This window comes from Octopus sinensis, linkage group LG3 (assembly GCF_006345805.1).
Source record: "Octopus sinensis linkage group LG3, ASM634580v1, whole genome shotgun sequence".
Taxonomy (NCBI): Eukaryota; Metazoa; Mollusca; class Cephalopoda; order Octopoda; family Octopodidae; genus Octopus; species Octopus sinensis.
Window position 1 is genome coordinate 157,523,090 of NC_042999.1, and position 11,762 is coordinate 157,534,851.

Genomic DNA, 11,762 nt, shown 5'->3' on the forward strand with positions numbered 1-11,762 from the left:
GTGGGTACTCTATCAAATGCTTTCTCTAGACCAGTGCTTTTCAAACTTTTTGCTGGAGCAGAACCCCAAGGAAACATTCCACTGACTCGAGGAACCCCTGTGCAATAATTTAATAGTCTTATGCACACATATCTGCACAGGAGAATTAAAAATTACAGCTGATTTTAGCAGTTTTGTAACTTCTTGCGGAACCCCTGGACTGTACTGGCGGAACCCTGGTTGAAAACTACTGCTCTAGACCAACAAATGCCAGGTATAATGGTCTGTTCTTAGTTAAGCACTTCTTTTGGTTTATTCTTAGTTAAGTATTTCTCTCGGCTTGTAAATATATATGTATATAAGTTCCACAAGATTAGAAAGTTGACTAAAGGAGGAGTTACAGTAAAAATTATAAAGACAAGGAAAGAGATGAGGAAGAAGAATGATGGAATAGCTAAAGGAGAGTAATTTATTATTAGATGTCCGTTAACGGTACAAGAAAAAAATTGGCTATAAAACTAAGTTACAAAAATGTGTATGGAAGCTAGATTGAAAGAAGCAATAATTCCCTTTTGTATCACCCCATAAAATTTTTTGAAAAATATTAGATATGGTGGAAAATCGATTTCCTACTGTGTCTTATAATAATAATGATGAGGGAGTCATAAAAATTTGGAATTTCTATGAAAAATAAATTAATTTCTGTATTATGTATTATTCATGTCCCAATTTGCCTAACGTTAAGGCCTGAATTGCCTAACTATATGAAATTTGCCAAACCTTGGTAGGTGAATATACATAATACAGAAATTAAGTTTTTTTAATTAAAATTCTTAAATTTCATGACTTTCTCATCATTATTATTATTATAAGATATGGTAGGAAATCAATTTTCTACCATGTCTAATTAAAAAAAAAAATTTTATGGGGGTTGGAGGTACAAAAGGAAGTCTTTCCCGAAAGAAGCCCAGTATATAACAAAACAAAAAAATTAAGAGTAAGAGAGATATGGTCAGGCCATTTGATTTCGGAGATACTAAGCAGACCAACGATGTTCATTATTTATTGAATAAAATATTTGGGGAACTTGGATCTTTTCGGTTTGAACGGCAGTTTTTTCTAGCAGTGTCATATGAAATTGTCACCCATAATTATGACCCTAGTATCGATCTATTGCATTTCAATCTGTTTTAGGGTTAGGGTTTGGGGAAGGGTATCTTTTTTTCTTCACAAATGTAAATAAACCCAATCTGTTTCTTAAACGAGGGACATATTCATACGGCACAGAATGTTTTTTACCTCAATAGACGTCACTGATTGGTTGAAATTGCAGAAATTGAAGAAAAAAGTCCCACTGCGTGGCATCTTGGGCAAGTGTCTTCTGCTATAGCCCCGGGCCGACCAATGCCTTGTGAGTGGATTTGGTAGACGGAAACTGAAAGAAGCCTGTCGTATATATGTATATATATATATATGTATGTGTGTGTGTGTGTTTGTGTGTCTGTGTTTGTCCCCCTAGCATTGCTTGACAACCGATGCTTGTGTGTTTACGTCCCCGTCACTTAGCGGTTCGGCAAAAGAGACCGATAGAATAAGTACTGGGCTTACAAAGAATAAGTTCCGGGGTCGATTTGCTCGACTAAAGGCGGTGCTCCAGCATGGCCGCAGTCAAATGACTGAAACAAGTAAAAGAGTAAAAGAGAAATATCTTACAAACTATAGAATTTTCTCAATAAAGCCAAGAGAAAAAGATGTTTTATAAACACATTCTACCAGTATACGAAGTTTAAAGTTTTTTAGTTACCTAGAAATTATGTTAAAAACTGCCGTTCAAACCGAAAAGATCCTAGAAATTCCACTAAAACTGTTAGAATTGCTATCTGTGACCTTTTTTTTTTTTTTAAACTGTCCTTGACATTGGAAATCTGCTGAAATGAATAATTTTCCAACCACAGTAATCTCCCTTTATGGCTGAAACATGGCCGTGACTCCAGTTCACATCACGAAACAAGTAATTAAACGATTATCTAAAGTAAACCTACGTCCCGTGAAAAGGATTGCATTCACTTTTAATCCATTCGTCGGCGATGTCATTTCGCTGAGGTACGTATAGCTTTTGCAGCCTTAACCGAAACTATAACTGAAATAATGTTGGTGTTTGCTATGTGTTCATTATATATTCTTCAAAAGGCGTCGAGCTGGCAGAGTGGTTAGCACGCCGGGCGAAATGCGTAGCCGTATTTCGTCTGCCTTTACGTTGTGAGTTCAAATTCCGCTGAGATCAACTTTGCTTTTCATCCTTTCGGGGTCGATAAATTAAGTACCAGTTACGCACTGGGGTCAATATAATCGACTTAATACCTATGTCTGTCCTTGTTTGTCCTCTCTGTGTTTAGCCCCTTGGGGTAGTAAAGAAATATGTCTGTCTTTATGTTCTGAGCTCAAATTCCGCTGAGGTCGACTTTGCCTTTCATCCTCCCGGGATCGATTAAATAAGTACCAGTTACGCACTGGGGTCAATATAATCGACTTAATCCGTTTGTCCTTGTTTGTCCTCTCTGTGTTTAGCCCCTTCAAAACTGCATCCTTCAAAACTTCCATGCTTTCTGAGATTCGCCAACACTACACTTAATTTTCTCCCCTCCACACACACACACAAGCATGTATCTCACTTATACATTGTTCGCTTTCCAGACATTTTTACATTACTGCATGTACTTTATATGCACTTTTTGACAAGTTGTGGTGCACCTGAGCACTGTATACAATAATTTCATTATTATTATATTATTATAAAGAAATAAGTATTTCGTCTAGCAATAGTTTGTCTGCTGCTACGTTCTGAGTTCAAATGCCGCCGAGGTCGACTTTGCCTTTCATCCTTTCGGGGTCGATTAAATAAGTACCAGTTACGCACTGGAGTCGATATAATCGACTTAATCCGTTTGTCTGTCCTTGTTTGTCCCCTCTATGTTTAGCCCCTTGAGGGTAGTAAAGAAATAGATATTTCGTCTACTGCTACGTTCTGGGTTCAAATTCTGCCCAGGTCGACTTTGCCTTTCATCCTTTCGGGGTTGATTAAATAAGTACCAGTTACACACTGGGGTCGATATAATCGACTTAATCCCTTTGTCTATCCTTGTGTGTCCCCGCTGTGTTTAAGCCCCTTGTGGGTAATAAAGAAATAAGAAACTTTATCAAAATCATTTTTCGAAACTCAAAATGCCGATTTTTTTTTAAATTTGAGGAAGACAGTCACACCAGTTTTATATCCGAAGCGATCCTTCATATTACGTTCATTCAACCCACATAGAGGGGAAAAACAGAAATCTATAATAAACATGAGGTCGTATCTACACCGACAAATTTCGGCCAATATAAAGATCCTCACCCGGGAACCAAATAAATAAATAAATAACTAGCCTGGTGGGTGTTAACAAGTATGTGGAAAACGAATATGGAAAAAAAAAATGCGCTCTGACAACCCTGGGGAATTGAGGAGGGGACTTTCGGAAAATTCACAAGATCCGATTTTTCTGTCATAACTTCCGGTAAAATGGATATATATTGATTTTTTTTAAAAACGGAATCCCGCGTTTTTTGGTTATGGAGGATCCGATTCTGAAAAAAACATTTTCAAAAATCGCATTATCGAAATTTCATTGAGTTATCGCAGTTTTGTGAGATTTGGCTGTTATTTCTAGCATGTAGATAGCCGGTTTCAAGGCCTGAGGGTATTTATTTATTTATTATTATTTTTTTTTTCTTGTTGAAAAATTGAAATTTTACAAACAAATTTTCTTCAGAATCATAATCTTCGTATTTTTTTACGTATTTCGCCCCCACCCCCAAATTCATGGCACCACCATAATCGTTCGTGCATTTCTACTGCTTTTAGTTTGTTTTTTTTTGTCTGTTTTTCAGCTACTATTTTCAGAAAGACTTTTTGCCCCCCCTCCCCCTCCAATTTCTTCATTTTTCACTTTTTTCCGTAACCCTAACCCTAAAACCCTAAAGCTAAAACCAGTACAAACGCATGAATGATGTCATAAATAACAGTGACAAACGAAATATATGTCGCCGAGGGTTGTTGCTGACAAACAACGGCAGTAATTTTATTCAGCTGAATACACGTCATTGATTGGTTGAAATTACTGAAATACGTCAACTTTAACAAGAAATAACTTTGAAAATATAAACATTTCTCAACAACACTAAGAGTAAACGATGTTTTATATGACACATTCTGCCAGTGTCCGCAGTTTGAAACTGTTCAGTTACAAAAAATTAATTTCTCGATCTGCCGTTCAAAAGGAACAGATCCCCATTTTCCTCCCTAGTATTTGATTTTTTTTTTAATCTTTGAATCTGTCAGCGATGAATCTTATTACAGCTGATCACCTAACTTACTAGTTGAGATTTTTATTGTTGTTAATGCAATGAAGTGATGAGAAATGATCTTTAGGTGTTGAGCTTTGCAGAGGAGGTGACTAGGGACCAAGGTATCTAGCAATTCCCTGTGCTTGAGAAGACATGTCAAGCTAAGTGGAATTGTAGCCCTACATGCATGTAATTTAAGGCCATGCCCTTCCACACACACACACAACTGGTACTTGTGTTTTATTGGCAGTATGGTGACCCTCCCAAAGTACAACAATATATGAATGCATGTACTTTTTTTTTTTACATACATTCACACATCCAGTATTAGGAGCTGTTAGAAATAGATAATGTTGATGAGGTGACTAGATGGCCCCCCCCCAGAAGGTGAATTGGAGAATCGGCTTGCAAGATTGTATGGGAAGGAGAATGAGGGGATGAGGGAATGAAGTGGGAGGCATGTTGGAGAACAGGGAGAGTGATCGACCAGTTCAAAGCCACAGTCATGCACAGCATCCATTAAACTGAAGAATTTGTGTGTTGGAGTATTGTCCTGATGAAACAGAACCCTTTTCATCAGTTTTCCTGGGTATTTGGTCTTGATAGCTTTTCATAACTACCTCATAAGTTGGCATAGTACACTCCATTGATGGTGTGGCTCTTTTGAAGATAGTCAATAAACACAATACTTTTTGCATCCCCAAAAATCGAAGCCATCACCTTCCATGCAGATGAAACAACTTTGGCCTTCTTTGGAGCAGGTGAGGGTGAGTGTTTCCATTGCATGAATTGTTTCTTTGCCTCTGATTCACTGTTGAACTCAACACTTATCCTGGGTGACTAAATGTTCAAGGGGACCACCTGGATCATCTGCCTCAAACAATGTCAGATTTTCCATGTGATGTGATAGCTTGGTGTGCCAAGACTGAATATATAAACAAGTGCCTGTCCAACAGTGATTGCATCATCCATACTCTCAACAATGCGCCCTTAAATATGGTTTCTGATTATAAATATCTTGGGTCATACATATCATCATCTGGAAAAGATTTTCTAACTAGAAAGGGTATGGCCTGGTCAGCCTGTAATGACATGCATAAGATCTGGTCATCAAATCTAAGTAGAGACTTCAAACTTGAAATCTTCAAAGCCACAGTCGAACCAATTCTACTATATGGCTCAGAAACCTGGACGTTATCAAAGAAGCTTGAGAGGCGGTTGGATGGAACTTACACTCGCCTCCTTATGAGAACTCAAAATCTCTCGTGGAAGCGCCATCCAACCAAAATGCAAATATATGGGAAACTACCACCTGTGTCATCTCTTGTGAAAGGTAGGAGAGTCCAGTTTGCTGGACATTGTTGTAGAGCTGTGAACGAGGCAATTTCTACTCTTCTTCTCTGGAAGCCATCTACTCGCAATACCAGAGGGCGCACACTCTCCTACCCTGATGTAATCTCCTGGGATACAGGCATCCAGCAACAGGATCTCCGTAATGCCATGATGGACCTTGAAGTCTGGCGTAGCATGGTAAATTCCACTGTCTCGACCACGGTCGAACAATGATGATGATTACTAGTGTGCTTTTGATCAGGTGTCGGAAGATATAATACCCACTGAGCGGAAACATTCACCATGCCAAGCTCATTGTGCAAAATGCTCTCAACTCTCTCACAGGATATGCTAATAGCATTAGCTCTTTGATCTATAATCAATTGCCTGTTATCCATCACCATGTGGTGAACACGATCAGTTTTCCTCAGTGATGGTAGTTGGGTCATCTTCAAGATTTTCAGTACCCCTCCTATATTCAGCTTCCCACTTTTGCACTGTTGGTAAATCTGGAGTATCATCCCTTAATGTAGCAACCATATCAGCATGAATATCCTCTGGGGCTAAACCCTTATTCTGCAGGTATTGATTGCACCATGATGCTAAATTTTGTTCATTTTCAAGAGAAGCCACTACTAGTTACTTAAGAAGTCTTCTTTGAACAGCCAGATGTCAGTTTACCTGGAAAGAAATAATGCAGACTTAACTTCACCTCTGTATAATGAATTGAGCATTATTTTTTGTATTTAATTATAAATATTCAGTTTTGACAGGCACTGTTTGGTTTGCTTATCCATAGGACACATTATTTTGGTTAAAACTAAAAAATTATTCCAACAGTTCTTCCGTTCCTGGTTTAGATAACCTCAGACTAGAAAACATGCATTTCATGAAGCATCATTTTAAAAATAGAAATTTTCTGTTTCTTAAACACAAATATAACTTTACACTGAAGAACTTGTAAGTTCATTATTTTATCACGGTATTCTCTTTCTATTCCAGGGAATGTTTGTTTCACTTGAACAGTAGAAAAATTCTTGGTACAAATCCCAAGGTTACCATGAAGGTTGATGTGAAATCTAATTTGTGTGATCCAGTCATGGAAGTAAACTACAGTAAGTTGGAAGTATATATACAGACACACATATATGAGAGAGAGAGAGAGAGAGAGAAGGTGATACAATGTACATGCACACACCCTGAGTAAGACTTGAAAGCTTCAAAAGTTATGGAAGTACTTGCTTGTTAAATTCAGATACATGAAAATCTGTTGAAGTTTTTCCCACTATGTGTGTGTATTTCATACCAGTAGACATACCAGTCTACTGGTACGAAATAAGAGGTCAACATGTAATCTTTTAATGTATATCTTTTTCCCTGATGATATTTTGCTCATCTTTATATATAAAATTGAAGTTGTGTGTGTGAGACTCTGTCTCCTCCGATTTAGATTCCTAACTACTCCCACATTTTGCGGTGCAGTTTAACCAAAAGCGGGTATCTTATAGTCGTCATTCATATCGAGCCCTTCTGGGTATTAACGCGCGTCTATGATAAATCTACGATTTAAAAAAAAATTTACCATCATTTTTCCGCATTTTTAATGATTTTTGCTCAGGTTATATAAGGGAAGTAATTCTCTAAAAATGCTTATATAGTTATTTCCCTTACAAACCCGAGCAATGCCGGGCGATACTGCTAGTATTGTATAAAAACATAACTTTGTAATTTATTTAATGGCATAAATGGAAACAGCTGTAGGAAGTAAGAATGATCAATTTATTGATAAATAATTATTAACTTTCAACTCTCCATTTTCTTTTCTTCTATTAATTGAATACTGATTATATGTTGTGCCTCTCTGGTATTAAAAGAACTTTGGCGGGGGAGCTGGCAGAGTGGTTAGCACGCCGGGCGAAATGCTTTGCGGTATTTTGTCTGCCACTACGTTCCGAGTTCAAATTCCGCCGAGGTCAACTTTGCCTTTCATCCTTTCGGGGTCGATAAATTAAGTACCAGTTACGCACTGGGGTCAATATAATCGACTTAATCCGTTTGTCTGTCCTTGTTCGTCCCCTCTGTGTTTAGCCCCCTGTGGGTAGTAAAGAAACAGGTATTAAAAGAACTGACATATTTCTGTGTTTGTGCTGTGGTGCTAGTGGTGTTACAGTTGCTGTTGCTACTTTCATATATTCTATGTATTGAATTCTTATTTTCCCCTCATTCAAAAATTCAAATGGCCCTGTATGACATATATATAGTGTTTTCATTTTGACACTAATTTTACCATGCTTGCTTGAGGCAGATGGAAATTAAGGTTGATTTTTTTATGATCAGATGCTGTCACTTAATTTGGAAGCAAAGTCAGACATTTTTTTTCATAGAAGGCTGCAAATAAAGAACAGTGATGCAATATCAAAACAAGGGGACACACACATATTTTTACAAAACAGGCTTCTTTTCCAGGAACCATCTACTGAATTCACTCAGGAGCCTTTGATAGCCAGGAACTATAAGTGGAAGACATTTGACAGCCAGTTTGACTGAGGTTCAAACCGTTTGGTTGCAAAATGAACTTCTTAACCACACAGCCATACCAGTGGCTATGTGGTAAGAAGCTTGTTTCCCAACCACATGGCTCTGGGTTCAGTTCCACTGCATGGAACCTTGGGCAAGTGTCTTGTACTATAGCCCTGGATTGACTAAAGGCTTGTGAGTGGATTTGGTAGACGGAAACAGAAAGAAGCCTGTCATATATATGTATATATATCTGAGCATGGGTATCACCAATTGACAACAGTTGTTAGTGTGTTTACATCCCCATAACTTAACAGTTCAGCAAAAGAGACCAATAGAATAAGTACCTAGCTTAAAAGGTAGGTACCCGGGTTGATTCATTTGATTAAAAATTCAAGGTGGTGCCCCAGGATGGCCACAGTCTAATGACTGAAACAAGTAAAAGAAAAGAAAAATAAGATAAAAAAGATATTAAAAAATAAATGCGCCTTTTCAAAGCCTAGTCTTATTTAAAATAAGCCATTACCTTTGCACCAACCTGATATTTTTCATGATTTTACTGTAATAATTTTTTTTACTAACTTAATCTGATTTAATCTCAATTTTTCAATTTAGGATGGCATGAAAAAATATCAACATTTTCTTTCCTTTTCCGCTATATTTTTGGTGTATTTTTTTTTCCAGATGATGATACTACTACACTTTACAAGACTAAGAATTTGACTTCACTTGAGATTATTGATAATTTCCTACAAAATTTGGACTCTAAAGCCGTTGTGGAAGAAAGCCCTATTCTCACAAAAAAATCTAAGAAACGGCATTGATGTATTGAACAGTAGGTTATTTTTGTGAAATACAGTGTTGCTAGATCAGCTTCTGGATTATGTAACTAATCCTTAATCTAATCTACAACCAACAGTGATAATGTTATTGGTGAAAACACTGGAATATACTAAAACTTCATCTTAGAATTAATTTACAACAAATACAAGTAATGTTTTACAGCATTAGAACAATTAAAAAACATATTTTGATGCTTTTGCTTTTGTTTTGTTTTTCATTTTACAAAATATAACACTAAAAGTATTATAGCATACACTATTTATTTTTATTGTTAGAGACAGTCCTTTTTTACTACTTGAAATGTGTTTATTGATTGCTTCTGGAAAGTTATCCAGTTTCACTAAGAGTGAAGAATCAGTGGAAACAGGAAGTGAAACGTTTCTAGATTGTTACAGTAAATGTCATAAGGTGGGCTTTGCAAGTATATCTTTACTCTACCCCAAAGAAATTTATAAGTTATTTCCAGGAGATTGACATCAATAACAAATCTCTTACATTTATGAATGAGGGTAACAATTACCCAGTAGGAAAAAAAAGATACAGGGGTACTACTTAATTTTTCATTAACAATATAATACTGCAATCATCATCATCATCATTATTTAACGTCTGCTTTCCATGCTAGCATGGGTTGGACGGTTCGACCGGGGATCTGGGAAGCCAGAAGGCTGCACCAGGCCCAGTCTGATTTGGCAATGTTTCTACGGCTGGATGCCCTTCCTAATGCCAACCATTCCGAGAGTGTAGTGGGTGCTTTTTACGTGCCAGGTGAGGCTGGCAAACGGCCACGATCGGATGGTGCTTTTTACGTGCCACCGGTACGGAGGCCAGACGAAGCTGGCAACGGCCACGATTGGATGGTGCTTTTTACGTGCCACCGGCGGTGCTAGCAACGGCCACGTTCGGATGTTTCTCTTACGTGCCACCGGCACTGGTATCACAGCAACAATTTCCATTGATGTTGATCGATTTCAATTTTGATTAATGACTTTTAACTGTTTTGATGTTTTAGTCTTCAGTTCTGTTGTGTATTGAACTCCTAATCAATATACAACCAAATACTCTACATTTGTTTAAATAATTAAGAATTGCCAATCACATGGTATGCATGAGTTTTATGTGAACTTGTCTTTTTTTTTTTTTCCTATGTATTGCAATTAAAATAAATAGACACACACAGTTGATTCCATCGCTACAGGAATACAGTTGATGTTGTTACTCCTTCTAATATTTTCTGCTGTTGGTTGTGCTTCCGCTACAGTGAAATAGAAATTCGCAGTTTACAGCTATTTGATCTTTGTTCCTAAACCTGTGCTTATGAAATAAGGAAATAACAAAACTTGACAATGGTGTCGCTGATAGAGCAAGGAAAATCTCTTGGTAACAGTTGATTGAAGATGTCTCAACCTGGCTCATGGCATTCCAAGCAAAAGCTTATGTGGACAAATTAAAAGATAACCTACAAGATAATGACCAAAATCCCATGGCTATGAAATTCATTTCTTTGAAGCATTAAAAATTATCCTGTAGAATATTATGAAAATGACTTACAATGATCTAAAAAAATTTGATTCTGAATCATTTTGCTCCTTCAAAGAAACTGATATTGGTCGAAAGAGCAAAATTCTTCTCCACTTTTCAAAAACCCAATAAGTCAATTTCTCAATTTATTTCAAATTTGGGACATGCCAGTGAATACTGCAATTTTGAAAGTCTGAAAATGTCTAAAATGTTAGTGAGTTCACTCGCTGACGTTTTAGACTCGTACTGTCTCAGTTAGTTTGTCAGTCTAAGAAGCAGTGAGGAAAGAAAGAAAGTTCTTCAAGTTAATGAAGTTAACAAACTCAGTTTAGAAGCTACAGTGCAATTTTTACAACATTCTTCGCAATGACAATTCAAAAACGGGAGTCTGCTTATTCCAAAACGACTGCACAAGATAAAAGAAAAAATTTGAGCGACAAATCCTGTTCCCACAACTCTGGTTCCCACAACTCAATAAAAGCTATCAGCAAAACTGTGGCAAGAAAGGCCACTATGCAAAATTTTGCAAAAGCACCAGGAATGATCGTAGGATGTGTCATCAGGATGGAATCATGACTCTTCATGCGTTGGAAAAATGTGTGTTTGAATCTGTCTCACTCAATGGGCACATAATGCATGATGCAGGTGCTCCTGGCAGTATTATCTCATCTGTAATAGCAAAGGATATCAGCGTGATGCTTACACAGCAACATTCTTCATATGAACCATACGATGGGCACCACATGGAATACGTTGGGGATGTTTGCCTTACAGTGAAACAAGACTTTTAAAATAATTAAAAGTGGGGCTTTCTCCGTCCGGGTTGCGGATCCGTGGAATAAGCTGCTGGACGAGATAGTGAAGATGCCGACAACCGCTCGGTTCAAAGTTTCTCTTGATCAGAAATGGCCTGAACTCTTTGCATGAACACCACCCTGTACATAACTCCATGTCCCTGCTTTTTGCTTTTTGAGCCAAAAAATTAACTTAACTTAACCATATGTATGGCCTACAAGGTTGTGACCTGCTCAATGCTAAAGTAATTTGCAGCATTGAGTCTTTTCTGCCAATGATAAAAGGAGTACAAGCTTCTGACAAATTCTGTGCTGCCAGAAGTGTACCTATTACTCTTGAGGAAGATGTAGCAAAGGAAATAGAAGCATTGGAAGCCAAAGGTATGATTTAAAATG

General features: G+C 37.4%; 1 protein-coding gene across 1 annotated transcript; it reads left to right on the forward strand.

The window, feature by feature from the left end:
- The first annotated feature begins 1,934 nt into the window (after positions 1-1,934).
- LOC115209307 lies at positions 1,935-9,249 on the forward strand. The gene is made up of 3 exons (XM_029777648.2): positions 1,935-2,082; positions 6,694-6,806; positions 8,893-9,249. The coding sequence occupies exons 1-3, from the start codon at positions 1,958-1,960 to the stop codon at positions 9,030-9,032; spliced, it is 378 nt and encodes a 125-aa protein (XP_029633508.1). The 5' UTR covers positions 1,935-1,957; the 3' UTR covers positions 9,033-9,249.
- Positions 9,250-11,762: the final 2,513 nt, after the last annotated feature.